The following is a 15777-nucleotide window of genomic DNA, read 5'->3' as shown; positions in this document are numbered from 1 at the left end:
CAGCAGCAGATGGAGATGGACGGGCGGTTGGAGCCGGTGATGGTGCAGGACGGCGCTGCCGAGGGCGCAGCCGGCAAGGGCACGTGCGGGCGGCGCGGGTGCAGGCGGCCGGTTGGTCGAGCGCGATCGGGCGAGGTCGCTGCAGAGGCGCGTGATGCCGAGTCAGCCGGGGTGCGCGCGAGGTAGAGGGAGACTCGTCGGCGGAGGATCCTTAGGGGAGGTGTCTGATTTACTTGGCCGCCGCTCGAGGCGCTCGGGTGTATAAGAGAAAATGCAGTCGGGCGAGGAAGAAAAGCTCGCCTCCGAATACCCAGCGATGTCCAGGTCTGGGGCTCGACATTCAGGAGGAGCCCGGGACAGTGCAATCTGCCCGTGCCAATATTTAGCCCGAATACCTCAGGTCAATACCTAGCACACCCAAACGCCTCAAATTGAGGTATTCGGGCTGGGAATGTCTCAATACCCAATACCAAGCCTCAATACAAACATCCAAACGGTGCCTCATGGAGACCGAACAGGGCAGCTCTAATTTCAGCAAGGGAGAAAGGGCGGATCAAAGAGGCGGCCTGAGTTGAGTTGAGAGAGCCAGAGAGGTAGACTCAACCAGGGTGGCCCAGTCGAGCCCATCATCAAGAAGGTTTTTGAGGAAACCATGAAGGATATCAGCACAATTAATTGTACAATTGCCCAATCTCCAACTTTAGATAGCATCAAGCAGAAGGTACAGGATCTTTCCGTACATAAATACTCCAACTTGGACGGCATTATCCACCAATCTACAGAAGTATAGACATGCTGGGCTAGCAGGCTACCAACAACAATTCTGAGTTACTGCATCAGATTGACCAGCACAAACGTTGCCACGGCCATTTCGTTCCAGGTTTAAAACAGCCACACTGCTTGGTAGAAGAAGGGAGGCCTACGCTACGCATGGTCAAACCATAGTGGTTTCACAAATCACAATATCGTTGTTAATCTGTTCCAAGAAGCAGATTAGCGGTAGTACTACTGTATTTCGTTCTGAAATGGAGTCAGAAACAGTTAAGATCGGATGACTCGGGTGACAGTGGTTTCTTCTTGACGAGGATGAAGATGGCGACGCGGTTGGTGCGGAAGTCGGGGTGCCACTGCTCCTGCTCGATGCACCCGATCACGAACTCCTCCATGGCCGCCTCCAGGAAGCACTCCAGCACCACGTCTGTTGGTTTCCGAGCAGAGCACCCTCATCAAATTACTTGCTGTACTGCGAGAAGCCAAATCAGAACATAGAGGGATTGCTCACCGTTGCGGAGCTCTCCGGCGAGCAGGACGGTGGTGTTCTGTCCGGCGAGCAGGCTGAGGGTGGCGAGCAGGTCGTCCACCGCCTCCTCGCTGTACACGACGTCGGAGCCGAGCAGCAGCTCCGGGTGCATCAGGTCCGGGTCGGGGTCATCGTCCTCGCCCCACACCAGCTCGGCCACCCGGGCGTCCCCGTCGCCGGGGCCGAGGTTCTCCTCCAGGTTCTTCCGGAGCAGCCTGAGGCGGTCGGGGAGGTCGGTGGCGACCACGCGCGCGCCCAGCAGCGCCGCCACCACGCCCACGAGCCCGCACCCGGCGCCGAGCTCCACGGCGCGCGCCCCCGCGCCGCCAGGAGGCCGCGGTCCGCGGCGTGCTCCAGGAACTTGGCCAGCACCACGCCGCTGTCCCAGACCACGGCGCCCGTCACCCCGGAGGCGCCCTTGAAGTTGGACGGGGACTGGTGCAGCGTCAGGCGGCGCCCGCAGGCGTCGATGGCGAGCGCGCCCGCGCCGTGCCGGACGAAGGCGTTGGGGCGGTGGGAGGCCGGGTTGCCGAGGGACCAGAGCAGCATCGTCTCCCCCGCCGCGGTCTCCACCGGCCGGGCAGGCCCGCCGTACGCGCCCATCACCACCGCCGGCTCCGGCTCCTCGTCCATCGTCGTTCGGCGGCGGCGGCAGCCGAAGGAGGAACACGAGTCTGATGATTGCCGTGGTGTCTCTAGTGGGCCGGGCCGGGCCGGGCTGGATTTGAACGGTCGGCGGCCCACCGACAATCTGAACACGCTCCATCTTCCCCGAGACGATACCCTCCGCTCCCCAGCTATAACAATTTCGAATCTTTCTCTCCTCGCAACGGCACTTCTCTACAGAATTCATTCCCCATCGAGGCGGATCGTGAGGAAATCTGATGGAGGCGGCGGCGGCGGCGGGAGCCGTCGGAGGCGGCGTCAGGGTCATCGCCAGGATCTGCCCCCCTGTTTCTGATCCTGCTGCTCCCACATCAACGACGGCTGCTAATTCGTTCCAGGTCGCTGCTACGCGTGGCGGCGGCGACCCTCGCTCCTCCGACGCGGCCGCGCTCCTCTCCTTCACCGCCGCCGCAACTACTTTCTCTTCCTCTTCTTCTTCGCAAGGGTAATCTATCGAATTCCTTATTCCGTTAACCCGCCTAGGCAAAATTAGCCATCCCAGATAGATGATTCAAGTTCAAGAATTGATCTTGACTTCGTTGCAGGAGAGGCCCCAACACGCGCAAGGAGGAACACAGGCTCGACTGGTGCTACCTCCAAGACGAGACCAACCATCACGTATTCCTCAACGAGGTCAGTCCCCTCATCCATCGTCTGCTCGATGGTGCCACCGGCAGCAGCTGCCGCAACGCCTGCGTCCTCGCGTGCGGCGCCGCCACCGCCAAGGATCACCTGTTCGCAGTACGTAACACCCCCATCGTTCTTGCGTTTCATTTAGTAATATCTCGGGCACGCGAATGGACAGGCATCTCACTCTGCTAACGCGCATTTCAGGGGTCACAGGATCAGCCGGGATTGGTCACCATGGCGATGGAGCAAATCCTCCAATTCTGCAAAAGCATTGGCGGCGCTGTCCTAGTCTCGTCTTACCACGTGCTGCAGGACACCCACGTCTTTGATCTGTTGGAGCCCAAGGACCAAGAGGTTACTGTGCTGGAAGACTCCCAGGGAAAGACTAATCTCAAGGGGCTCTCCAAGGTAGTACATTACTCATGCTGCTCTGCTCTAACAAAATCAGCCTCTCTTTTTTTTTTTTAACAGAGAGCAGCAAATTAGACTTAGAATAGCTTAATCGATGCCTGATACTACGGTCAATAATTGTTTTAGCACATCCTAAGCATCAACATATATAGACATAGGAAGTAACCTCCTTTTTTTTTCCACAGGCAATACCAAAATAGACTTAGAAAAGCTTTATTGATACCTGACTCATACTACATTCCCATGCAATTCACCTGTCGCATTACAACCAAGTGGTGATTAAATTATATTAAGGGATTTTGTTTTTCTTTGCAGGTTCCTGTGAAATCGATAGAGGATTTCACACAGTTGAGCTGTTTCAGAAGCACTCAGAATAAACAACAACCAAGTAAAGCTCCTACCCTGTTACACACTAGGGGGCACCAGGGGCTGATTATGCACATCTCTAGCTTTGATCGGGAAGGCAAAGAATGTGATGTAGCTAAGATGAACTTTCTCAACTTGACAGGTTTGTTCTTCTCATGCGTGCACCTCAGGCATTGGCTCGCTCACATATTCTTTGATAATGCCTTATGTTTTGGTTCTTGCATTAGGCTATGTAGATCCCAAGCAGAAGGGTAATGGTGGAGTGGCTGCTCTATCGAACAGTAACAAGACAATGTATGCCTTGATGAATGTAGTGAAAGCGCTGAATAGCAACCAGAGCTTTGTACCCTATAGGCAGAGCAAAGTTACTCGTATTTTGCAAGATTCTTTATGCAAGACAAGTGGGGCTGTGCTGATCGCCTGTTTGGTAAGTTACTTAGCATCTCGTATGACTTTATTTTGCTATGAGATGCACCAAAAATAAATAAATGGTGTTTTAATATTGCAAAGACCATGTGTCAACTTAGTCCTGAATGCAAGTTGTAGATATTTGTAAGAACTCCTTTTATTGAGAAGACAGATGATTATGATCAATTCTTAGTTGCTACCTGTAAACAGAAGATGTTGTACAACATATGTTCAGCTACCATTACGTGTGGCTATTTTCTATGTTCTCCTTTATGTTATGCCATCCTACCTGTTGGAATTAATACATGGCAACTGTAACTACCCAATTTTAATCTGCTTTTATCTCTTCATGGTCGATGCAGGATGAAATTTCCTGCCAAGATGCAGTTTCTACTCTTAGCTTGGCTGCTCGCTCGAGTCAGGTGGCCAATCAACAAAACAGCAGATCCATGAGTGTTACAAGTTCCAAAAAGAAAAATGTTAACTTATCTGCAAATCCCAAAAACTCATCAAGGCCATTCCTTACTTCTATACTCCAACCAAACCCTGTACTAAAGCATGACCGACCGCAATGGAATAACAGCGCGGCAAAAACATGTCGAACACCCATTGCCAATAAGAGGTTGCATTCTAATCTGGGTAATAACAGCTTTGAGGTAGGCACTTGTGTTAATAACGTTTTTTTATTCCTTACAAGGTCTCAGCCAATCATGCATTCAGCAAGAAAATCTGAAAGTGTGCTCCCTACTCAAATCAAAATGAAGCATAAGGATGCTAAACCCACAATGAGTGGAAGGTACCACTTCATTAAACCCGCAAAAGGCTGGTAATTTATTTGAGATTGGCTCTTGACTAAAATTGTGTGATTTTTATTTATGTCATGAAAGGTCTCAACCAATTGTGCGTTCAACGAAAAATCCGCTCTCTACTTCTATTAAAATGAAGCAAAAAGATGAAAATTCTAAAATGAGTGGAAGGTACGACACTATTCATTAACTCTAGAAAAAATCTTATGCACCCTCTATTATTATGCAAATAACTTGTGTTTTTGTTGTACAGTACCTTGTTATGTCCGAGCACCAATTCATCAAAGGTAAATACCTAAGCATATTAGTTGATTGTTTGTTGCAATGTTCCACGCAGGTAATATGCATGTGTTAAAGTTGCTATTATCATTTTTCTAACCAATAAATTCCGCTCTATGAACTTTCTAGGAAGATACGATGGTCGTTGCACCAGTTGCAGTAAAATTTGAGGTTGGTATGCAGATGCACTTGTGTGTGATTGGTTATTTGTAACTTACTTTATTTATACTGTTTCCACTGCATCATTCTGCAGGACCAATCATCACGAGGCATTGAAATTCATGCTCCATCAACAGATGAGGTACTTTGGTTCTTTTTGGTAGTCACTAGATATATGATGACCTTATGAAAATAATGCTGATATGTTTGGCGCAATATGCAGGGATTTGATAAAAGCGATGTTTTAGATATTGTATCATCTGAAATACAAAAGGTGGTCTCAAGTAGTATGGAGGAAGAGGTAAATGGCTGGAGAGTCATTATTCATAAGGTCAGCATATTTCTAACTAATCAATTCCACTCTATGAACTTTGTAGGAAGATGCGATAGTCGTTGCACCAGTTGCAGTAAAAGTCGAGGTTAGTATGTGGATGCACTTGTCTGTGATTAGTTGTTAGTTACTTTATTTATACTGTTTCCACTGTATCATTCTGCAGGAGGTACAATCATCAAGAGGCATTGAAATCCAGGCTCCATCAACAGACGAGGTATTTTGGTTTCTTTTCGGTAGTGTAGCGTCACTAGATATATGTTGACCTTGTGAATGATGATTGTGATATGTTCGATGCAATATGCAGAGATTTGATAAAGCAAGCAATACTTTAGATGATGTATCATTTAAAACACAAAAGGTGGTCTCAAGTAGTATGGAGGAAGAGGTACATGGCCCGGAGACCTTTTTTTTTTAATAGTTATGTATTATGTATCATAAACAAATATCTTCCTTGTCTTTTTATTCAGGACTATTCGTTATCAGGTTTGCATGCAGCAAGTTCATGTACAGACTTGGGTGAGAGCTGTTATTCTAATGTACCTGGTAAAACACAATTCTTAGTATTTTTTTTTTTTTGGCAAGTTTCTAGATGTCCTGTTAGTTGACAATAGAACATGACCTCCAGATGTCCTTGTCGAGAAGACTCTGGTCAATGTTAATAAACAATCTCCAAAGCTTAGTGACCGCCTGAGAGAGATATCAAACTCATTGAAGGTTCTTAGCGCCCGTCCATTGAGCATAACAACACAAAAAGTAGGCATGGAAACGCCACAAAAAGTAGGCATGGAATATGTCCAACCGATCAACAGAGATGTACCTGAACCAAAAACTCCTGTGAGGCACTTGAAGTATGAGCAAGGAGAAGTTGCAAGTAACTCATTTAAGGCTCGCAGCACCGGGATCAAGGTTACTTGTTTATCACTTGCTTTGCACATCCTTAGCATACATACATGTTCATTGAGTTTTCTTGATGAACTCTATTTTTTTCACACAGAAATCTCTAGTTCAAGAGTGCTTGACTTTTCTGAACAGTGCTACTAAGTGAGTACAATCCAGACTTATCAACTATTTGAGTCTGTTGCTGCTTATCTAATTCATGTTTGTATATACATTTGCAGGGAGGAATTAAAAAGCTTAAAGGTGTGCTCAGGATCTTTATAATTGCACATCAGATTAATTTTCTCTTACTAACTGTCTGTGAATGTCTAGGGCATTGGAGAAAAAAGAGCAAATTACATAATTGAGTTTCGTGAGAACTCACCGGAGCTATTTAAAGAGGTAGGCGTTATACCTTGATAGAAAGTTTTGACAAGAATTAATCAGTAACTATTATCAATAATATGACCAACTTAAGCCGCTCCTGTAATTTTGCTTTCACAGATAGATGATCTCACAGATATCCTTGGAATGAATAAAAAAGAGGTATCGGAGAATCACGATTTACATTATTTTTTCTGTAATGATATATGATCTATGTTGCCCCAGTTTTACTACTCCCTCCGATGCATAATAAGTGTCGTGGTTTTATTTCAAATTTGACTAAAAAATGAACTAAAGCAACGACACTTATTATAGATCGGATTAGTACTTCGACAAATGAGTACTTTGTGAGATTTTTCATCACATCGTCATTGTCTCATTGAAGAAGTTACATGTATATCTGTCATATAATGTATGTATTTTATTTGGTATTTTTAGGTAGACACAATGGTACAACAATTTCAGATGTATTTAGCTGACAACTTCATAGGAAAAAGTGATTTACTGATTGGTAATATGTCATTGTTTTCACCAGATAAAAAGGATGATGTCAGGGATCATTGACTCCTAGATCGATGATAACATGTACTGGAGTGGAGGGTTACTTTCTTCTAAATACGAAGTCAAGGGAATGACAGGTATATGAGCAGCGGCTGTTCTTGAGACTGCCACTGCCAGTCATACAGCTACAGAGCTTGTTTTTTTCCTCTCCGTCTGAAGTGCAGATCTGTATATTTTGCTTTGGTTTCTTGTGTTGAGCGTGAGAGAATAAAGCTACTGAAGCGTGTTGTTGCAATATATATTTTCCTGTATAATCCGATCATTGTATCGTGCTTGCTTGGTCTCTGTATTCTGATTTGACGGTCCAAATCTCGCCATTTGAATTTGGTCGTTTCCGCCTTGATTTCCTATAAAATCCCTGAATGCGGTATATAAAGATTAGAGGAAAAACTCTAAACACCCGATCTCATGGACAAAGCAAAATAACCGCCGCGTAGTGGAATGCTAGATTGCTTTCTTTTTTACCCTTGGCGATTGAAGATGTAAATCAATCGTCTCTCACGCTGGATTATTATCCAGAGCCGTCTGAACGGGGTAATGAGGGCTGGACGTTGAGACGTCCATGGAACATACACAAACTGTGAACATGAAAGTAGACGCAAGATGTAGAGGCTTTTTTTTAACATGCAATCCACTTTATTTAACTAGAGAGTTCAAAATTACATCAAAGCATATAGGAGATTCTATACTAAGAGCTTCCTTGGAGCACACTTGTGCTGCAAAATTTTAAATAGAGAAGTTTGAAAGCCTGGAAAGTTTGACTAATAGCCTTGAGCTCATTCAGAATGTGGACACCAATCCACTCTGTTTGCAAGATAGCCTGGGATAGTCGACGTCTCGAAGCAGCCACTTGGGAGCTTTGCGAGGCTATGCATGAACCAAGTTGCAACACAGACCATCATTTTGGGCTTGGAATGCATGCAATGCTTGTGAGACTTGAAGCCAACACCGCTCACCGTCTGCCCCATGATGCCATCATATGCGCCGATGAACTTGTTACATTATTGTACTATAGTGCCTGGACGCCCGGTCGATGTTGCAATGACTTTATACTTCAATCACTTTTGTTGTATGGATGATAGTTTTTGTACTCATGGAAACGAGCATGAATACTTTTCCAATTTGCCGCCCCCTTTTGCCCCACTCCACATATTGGGTCTTGTCCAGTGGTGAGCCACACATCACATATGGGCTCGTCCTCTTGGCGTGGTGTGTTGCTTCCGAGTTCAATTACTCAAGCTCGTCTTCAAAGCCCTTTCTGTCACCTTGCTCACCACCTTACACACCAGTTTTCTCACCATCATGCTCATGACATTGCCTAAACAATTGCATACCATGCACAACACCTTCCATAGCTTGCCGATGACTTTTGTTTATCTTTATTGATCATTTTTTGCATGAGCTCATCATTGTAGTATGCCGAGTTCGGTGACGTTATACCGGCAATCCACAGTGCACCGAAAAGGTTCCGTCCATCAAGTGTGCCACGCGCAATGGGAACCCGCACCATCCCCGATGAGTCACCTGGCGGCATCAGTGGTAGCTTCCTTCTCCCCTTCGCCCTTGGGTGGCGATTTTGGCGCTTCACCCTAGGGCTTCGGCTCCTTTTTCGGAAACACCGAGAGGGCGTGCATGTACGCAAGGCATTGATAGCTCGGGGAGAGGATAAAGATTCCATGGTGGTCGGCGGCACACATGATTGGGGAAGGGTTTGGCGCATGGTTGAGGAAGAAATTTTCCTCGACAAATTATAATGTGTTTTTTTAAACGGAAGGCTTGAAATGAGTCTACCTTTGAATTAACGAAGCCATCAACCGGCTAGGAGAGTATTATAACCAACCGCTCGGGTTACCAACTACATATGAACACACATAGCAACACCACAAATTATAATGTTGTTGGATAAAGGTTTTGTTTGGGAATAAAATTGTTGTTGGATAAAGGTTTTGTTTGTGCATAGCAAGATATTAGAAGTATTGAAATTAAAGTTTAAGTTGTTGAATTTGAAGATTGAAATGCCGAAGAAGAAGGATTTAGTCCGTCGCGGCAGTGTCGGTGTAAAATATAATTTGCTGTACGTGTACGTTTTTCGTGATGTAAAATTTTGGTAGTGTGATGTACCACTTTTTGGTGATGTAAATACATCATCTGCAAGAGGAGGCCAATCATGGAGTAGATGCGATCGGTTGCCTAATTCTGAACGTTTAACATTTGACAGAGAACTTCATGGGCAACACACTCGTGGCGTGGTCACCCCAAGTTGCGCAAACCGGCCGGCTCCGCCACTACGCTTCTCCACTTCAAGTGTTGACGTGCCAAACTCCTGAGCCATGACTAGGAAAAGCCTACTAACAGCGTGCCACTCTGGAACGTTTGTATTTACGAAGTCATTTCAAAATTGTATACAGTTTGGTTAACAAGGCAAATCGCATTCTAAGAACCAACTTGTGATTGGGTGGTTAGGAGAGCAGTGATCCAGAGTTCAAACCTCAGGTTTGACACTTTGGTGTCTCATTAAAAGCGAAATATTCTTCAGTGGGTGGCGACATTTTCGTCAACAGCGATGTGCCTATGGTGACTTCGTCAATCTTAAGACCCATCGGTTAAAGTTTCTTGGACGCAATATCTCAGAGTTGCTCATAGAGGTAGGGTGTACGTACGCGAGGATTGAGTGTATGTGCGTATATGTAAACGTCTATATCTGTGTTTTGCAAAAAACAAAAAAAAAAGCGCGTGGCGTTCTTCAATTTTTTCTACTCCTAAGTTACTGTACTTTATTTTTGCAAATATAGACGTGCACGAGGGGTAACCTGAAAAACGAACACGCGCACTTCCCTTTCCTTCCTCCTAACCCAACCTCCGCTCCGCTCACCCCACACACCCGTCTCCCCGCCTCGCCATCGCCAACCAACCGCCGACGAGATCACCGCCGCAAAACCCCCCAGATCCGCCTCCACCCGACGGCCCCAAGCTTCGCACCCGCACTCTCGATGCGATCGCGCTAAGCTCGATCGCGCTCCTGCCCCAGCTCGCGCGCCATGGCCGACAGCGACCTGGAGCCGCTGCGCTCCGGCGCCGCGGCGCTGCCGTCCTCCTCCGACCCCGGATCGCCCTACACCCCTCGAGGGAACCGCGTGCGCGAGCTGCTGCGGAATCTTGACCGCCGTCTCTCGAGCCGGGGCCGCCACGGCCACGCGGACGGCGGCGCGGCGTCCCCTACGGCCGGGGAGACGGGCACGCCCAGGCGGGAGGAGGACAGCGACGAGCTCGGGGACGGCGCGCCGCCCGAGTGGGCGCTGCTGCTCGTCGGGTGCCTCCTCGGCCTCGCTACCGGCATCTGCGTCGCCGCGTTCAACCGCGGGGTAAGTGAGAGATCTGCCTGGAGAAAGAAACGTTTTTTTTTTATTTAGTTCTGTATTCTGTTACCCGTCGCAACAGATCGTATTCTAATGAGATCTATAGGTTTGCCAAGTACGAAATTTACTCTCATCTTCTTAATGTGACTGTTTCCGGCAATCTGTTGCGACGATATAGGTGGATGGTGGTGGATTTCCAGTGAACACTTGGGGTTTTGACTGTGAATATACATTGGCAATTTGGCATGCATTGTAGGGCTCTCATGTATGAAGGGATACATAAATTTGGTGGGAACTTAATAGTGTGATAGTGTGATATTCAGACCATTATGTTGGACATGTTAGCATATTGTTCTTCATGTGAAATATGATGGTACGTCCTATGGGTTTAGCTGATATGATCACAGTCTCTGTTTAGTGCATGACTTGTGTTGCTATGGGGTGAGCAGGGGCAAAAGGAGCCATGTCCAATAGTTTAGTCTGAATGATAGTTTGCCGGTTTGGTATGATTTTGTGCTTTTGGTGCCTTCTTACTGCTCATTTTGGTGAACTCTTTGTGTTTGTCTGTACACTCTTTTTATGATGTGGCTTGATCAAAAGGCTACCTGAGTTGTTCTGGATTGATCAGGTTGTTGAGGCATATTTGAGTTTTACTAAACCACGTAGAAACCAGAGAAGTGTCTCCTTCTGATAAATTTGGGTGTTCTACCAGTGCATCTCATAATGTCTGTAGTTAAATTAATCGTCAGAGTCTTTCGTGTTCTTTTCAACTGCTGTGTGATCGCAGAGCTTATGCTCTGTTTTAGTCTGATAGTTTTCAAAAGCATTTGCTTTGGCGAGCTTCTGAGTGGGGGTGTGGTATATTGGGCGAATTCTGGTATAATTTCAGGTCTCCAATAGAATGATAGGTCATCTCCATTTTAAGGTACACTGAACACTCAGTGTGACTATAGTCACTTGCTTGCTTTCTCACCGTTTCTGTCGAGCCAGGTGGAGCTATTAATAATTAGTTTTCGCTGCAGGGTGGGCTCCAAACCCCTAGTGTAGGTGTATATTTTCGTGTTTGTATGTGTTTCAAATCTATCAAGCCTTAAAACCAAAGGAAAATGCTTGCTTTGGAAGAACATAGTCATTAAGTAGGAGCTATTCAATCAGAATTAGCTGTTTATTTTATTTTTTGAATTGAACTAAAAGGTTGGATCTTTTCTGATCGTTTTTTTTTATGTCTGCCCTTTTCAGGTGCATGTCATACATGAATGGGCTTGGGCTGGAACTCCCACCGAGGGCGCTGCTTGGCTTCGCCTTCAGAGGCTTGCTGACACTTGGCATAGGATATTATTAATACCAGTGACTGGTGGAGTTGTTGTTGGTATGATGCATGGATTGCTGGAGATATTTGAACAGATAAAGCAATCATTATCATCTCAAAGGGAAGGTATTGATTTCATGGGTGCAATCTTTCCAACAATCAAGGCCATCCAAGCTGCAATTACTTTGGGGACAGGATGTTCATTGGGACCTGAAGGGCCAAGTGTTGATATTGGTAAATCTTGTGCAATTGGCTGTGCTGAAATGATGGAGAACAACAGGGAACGAAGGATCGCTCTTATTGCAGCAGGATCAGCTGCTGGAATTGCTTCAGGTATACCTAAGTAACTATATCTGTTCAAATTCTTCTCATGCTTCTGATAGAATTGAAATACACGAGAAAGCCTGCTAAGATGCTGGTTGAAGTTAAACAAGAAAGTAAGATGCTACAATTTTGAAGCAAGTGGAACCACAAATCATATCTGGGAACATTGTAAATCTTTGCTGTTGTGAAGAACTGAATCATTAGTTTGTTGTTAACCATACTCACACCGCTGATTCTCTTGTCCTATATTTCCCCTGACACTTGTGTTTCTATGTGTTTAGGTTTCAATGCTGCAGTTGCTGGATGTTTTTTTGCTATTGAAACAGTGTTGAGGCCTCTTCGAGCAGAGAACTCACCACCGTTTACCACTGCTATGATTATCTTGGCATCAGTTATATCATCAACTGTGTCCAATGTTTTGCTAGGGGAGAAGGCAGCTTTTATTGTCCCGACGTATGAAATAAAATCTGCTGCTGGTATTTTATCTTATTCCGAATTTGGTATTACAGAAAGGTAGCTTTTGCTTTGTCAGTAGATATGCATATGCTCTTATACTTATTATAGTAGGAACGCAGAGTGATCTGGTTTTCGTCTAGCACCCAGTTTCTGTTTTGTATTATTTCTTTGGAGATAATATCAGTTTATTTGGTCTGTGCACCATGCATATATACAATGGTTTTGCTAGTTTAAGTAACTTTGACAGGGGTTATTATCTATGGTCAATCCTCTTTTCCAATTTGTATGCCACTAGCCCCTTTTGTTTGCAAATATGACATTTTATGTTTCGAACATCGACAGAGCACTTTTGCAACTCGGAAACATGTAAAATTGGAAAATACTAACATGTGGGACTCGGGTGCACCTACTAGTAACATGTTGGACTCGGGTGCACCTACTAGTAACATGTTCTTTGGTCTGACCAAGCTCCCAGTTTATTATATTCTTCCTTTATAATACTCTCCAGCATTTTATTTTCTCTAGTATCCCATCTATTATTCTGTTTCACCCCTTTTGAAATGGAGGAACGTAAATAAAGCTATCCTGGATTAGGTATTAACTGACGATTTCATACCTGTCCCAAAGGCCAGAGCTGGGCATGGTTTATGTTCTGAATTATAAGGAGCATGTATTTACGTTTTAATTGGTTGTGTAGAGTGTAAAAAAAGTAGTAGTTGCAGCACTTTTTTGTTCTCCTCAGTCTTCCATCTGTACAATTATCATGAAATGTGACACTTCCGTGCTTTAGGTTCTGATTTCCCTAATCCCTGCCATTAGCAGTGCCATTCTTTGTAAAAATCACTCATGTTTAGCGCTTCCTGTTTCTGTGATATTTCTTGTCTTGCCATTAGACATTATATAACTTGTAACTCTGATGTTTTTTCTAAGTTTTACCTGTTATGATGTTTAGATTTCAGTCAGCTAAGTATGAAACTGACGAAAGTTATATTCTGCAGAGCTACCACTCTACCTTATTCTAGGCATGCTTTGTGGGGTAGTTAGTGTGGTATTCAGGCAATTGGTCGTTTGGTTTACAAAGACTTTTGACTTGATAAGGAAAAAATTCGGTCTCCCTGCTGTGGTATGTCCAGCTTTAGGTGGTCTTGGAGCTGGTCTAATAGCTCTAAGATACCCTGGAATACTATACTGGGGTTTCACCAACGTTGATGAGATTTTACATACGGGAAAAAGTGCTTCAGCCCCTGGGATTTGGTTGTTAGCTCAGTTGGCTGCTGCAAAAGTTGTTGCGACTGCACTTTGCAAGGGTTCTGGTCTTGTTGGTGGCCTTTATGCCCCAAGCTTGATGATTGGTGCTGCTGTTGGTGCTGTTTTTGGAGGCTCAGCGGCACAATTGATAAACTCTATTATTCCGGGTAACACTGCGGTTGCACACCCTCAAGCTTACGCGCTGGTAAGTTTCATTTTTTTTATTAGGCTAGTAGGTTAAAGTTTGATAGCACCAAAACTATGCTGACTTTTTTATTCTATTCAGGTTGGAATGGCTGCTACACTAGCCTCCGTTTGTTCGGTTCCATTGACATCTGTACTGCTACTCTTTGAACTGACAAAAGATTACAGAATTCTACTTCCTCTTATGGTAATGTTTCACCTGAGGCACTTGTTATTTTGCTGTAAAAGCATGAAACTTAATATCCGATGTAGCTTAAGTTCACATTTGTTTTCCATTAACAGGGAGCTGTCGGATTAGCAATATGGGTCCCATCTGTTTTAAGTCACTCCAGCAACAAAGAGATATTCGAGGCTACATCTCCTCGCCATGGTTATTCTTCACTATTACCTCCTGCTGATAGGAACGAGACAGATGGAAGACGACAAGATGTAGATGATGTCGAACTCGCAATTCTTGAAGATGATTACTATGGTAGTAACAGTGAAGAAATGATTCTCGATGAGCTGAAGGTTTAATAACTCAATTTCATTTTTTTGCTTTATGTGAATAAATTTGCAGAACTTTGCTGGGCATTTTGTAGTTTTCTAATAACAACTCTTCCAGGTATCACGAGCAATGACGAAGCATTTTATTAAGGTTACACCTACAGTCACCATCAAGGAGGCAACATTGCTTATGCATGATAAGCAGCAAGGTTGTGTTCTCGTTTTAGACAATGAAGATTTTCTTGAAGGAATTGTTACAGTTGGTGACATTCGTCGTAAAGGATTTGAATCAAGTGAAGATGCTAACAGTACTGGGGGAAATTCACCTGTTTTGGATGTATGTAAATTCAGAAATTTATAGTCTACAACCGAACTTACCATCTGATTACCATTTTCTAAGTCAGCATTACACATATTAACTCGGAGAACCTTTTCAGGTAAATTCTTCTCTTGTTACATCATGTCTCACACGAGGGTTTCAGTACCACGGCAATGAAAGAGGGCTGGTGACCTGCTTTCCGGATACAGATCTGAGCACAGCTAAGGTGCTCATGGAAGTCAAAGGTATCAAGCAACTTCCAGTGGTCAAACGGGGGGCTGGTCGTAGGAATGATGGCAGGCGTAAGGTCCTCGGTCTTCTTCATTACGAGTCAATAGGACGGTGCTTGAGGTAACAGTTTTAGGATTTGTAACTGGCTCAGAGCTCACTGTAAATGCTTTTGGTCTGAACTGTTATGCTTGTGCAGGGAGGAGCTTGAGCGGTGGAAGGCACTATATCAGAGAGAATTTCCAGCAGCCAGCAGCTAATTGGCACTGAGCAGGGGGCACTGGACATGCAGAGCTCAAGTTTTGGCTGTACTTAGTGACAAAAATACCAAATACATTAAGTGGCATTTGAGCAGAACTAGTGACTTAGCCTTGTTAACTTGAACACCTCACTTAAACGAGTCCCCTCGTCAAATGTAAAGTCTTCCTTGGGTTTGCCAGGATACACATTTTGTATCAATTACAGATATTATAAGACATGATGATTCTGGGTTCATGATCATTTACCGAGAACAGGTATGGTTGACCGTTTGCATGAAGTCTGGTTATGGTTGAAACAGCCAATGCTTTTTGTCATGTCTTTTGTTGTGGTAGTGTTTCTTTACTGGAAACATGGAACATTGCATTTGTGGCAGTAGAGTTGGTAGCGTACTGCAAAACTGTACGTT

At 44.9% G+C, this 15777-nt stretch overlaps 2 protein-coding genes and 1 pseudogene across 4 annotated transcripts; 2 read left to right on the top strand and 1 right to left on the bottom strand.

Annotated features, from left to right (window-relative positions):
• Window positions 1-716: 716 nt before the first annotated feature.
• On the bottom strand, window positions 717-1933 carry LOC124648985 (annotated as a pseudogene).
• Window positions 1934-2328: 395 nt separating this feature from the next.
• Window positions 2329-7531, top strand: LOC124677758 (kinesin-like protein KIN-10B). The gene is made up of 22 exons (XM_047213724.1): window positions 2329-2411; window positions 2512-2707; window positions 2801-3004; window positions 3323-3515; window positions 3601-3800; window positions 4144-4403; window positions 4479-4577; window positions 4669-4758; window positions 4841-4874; window positions 4996-5037; window positions 5120-5167; window positions 5249-5326; window positions 5403-5444; window positions 5523-5573; window positions 5664-5744; window positions 5827-5902; window positions 5985-6265; window positions 6354-6400; window positions 6478-6499; window positions 6569-6637; window positions 6740-6781; window positions 7155-7531. Exons 3-22 carry the CDS (start codon window positions 2831-2833, stop codon window positions 7188-7190), a joined length of 1965 nt encoding a protein of 654 aa, XP_047069680.1. The 5' UTR covers window positions 2329-2411; window positions 2512-2707; window positions 2801-2830; the 3' UTR covers window positions 7191-7531.
• A 2522-nt stretch (window positions 7532-10053) lies between these two features.
• Window positions 10054-15666, top strand: LOC124695554 (chloride channel protein CLC-f-like). Of its 3 annotated transcripts, XM_047228417.1 has the most exons (9): window positions 10054-10542; window positions 11776-12178; window positions 12451-12645; window positions 13624-14078; window positions 14160-14264; window positions 14360-14587; window positions 14682-14900; window positions 15001-15233; window positions 15310-15666. In XM_047228417.1, the coding sequence occupies exons 1-9, from the start codon at window positions 10219-10221 to the stop codon at window positions 15368-15370; spliced, it is 2223 nt and encodes a 740-aa protein (XP_047084373.1). In that variant the 5' UTR covers window positions 10054-10218; the 3' UTR covers window positions 15371-15666. The 3 variants fall into 3 exon arrangements, with proteins under 3 accessions (XP_047084373.1, XP_047084501.1, XP_047084441.1); XM_047228545.1 differs by lacking the exons at window positions 10054-10542; window positions 11776-12178 and having other exon boundaries at window positions 12510-12622; XM_047228485.1 differs by lacking the exons at window positions 10054-10542; window positions 11776-12178 and having other exon boundaries at window positions 12569-12682.
• The last annotated feature ends 111 nt before the right edge of the window (window positions 15667-15777 follow it).

Source organism: Lolium rigidum, chromosome 1 (genome assembly GCF_022539505.1).
Source record: "Lolium rigidum isolate FL_2022 chromosome 1, APGP_CSIRO_Lrig_0.1, whole genome shotgun sequence".
NCBI classification, from domain to species: Eukaryota; Viridiplantae; Streptophyta; class Magnoliopsida; order Poales; family Poaceae; genus Lolium; species Lolium rigidum.
This window is presented reverse-complemented; position numbering and strand designations above follow the sequence as displayed.

Coding starts and splice junctions, on each gene's coding strand:
- LOC124677758 (XM_047213724.1), top strand. CDS start 2,831: ATGGCGATGGAGCAAATCCTCCAATTCTGCAAAAGCATTGGCGGCGCT. Junction 5,327..5,402: donor CAAGTAGTATGGAGGAAGAG/GTAAATGGCTGG, acceptor TGAACTTTGTAG/GAAGATGCGATAGTCGTTGC. Junction 5,445..5,522: donor CAGTTGCAGTAAAAGTCGAG/GTTAGTATGTGG, acceptor ATCATTCTGCAG/GAGGTACAATCATCAAGAGG.
- LOC124695554 (XM_047228417.1), top strand. CDS start 10,219: ATGGCCGACAGCGACCTGGAGCCGCTGCGCTCCGGCGCCGCGGCGCTG. Junction 10,543..11,775: donor TCGCCGCGTTCAACCGCGGG/GTAAGTGAGAGA, acceptor TGCCCTTTTCAG/GTGCATGTCATACATGAATG. Junction 14,265..14,359: donor GAATTCTACTTCCTCTTATG/GTAATGTTTCAC, acceptor TTCCATTAACAG/GGAGCTGTCGGATTAGCAAT.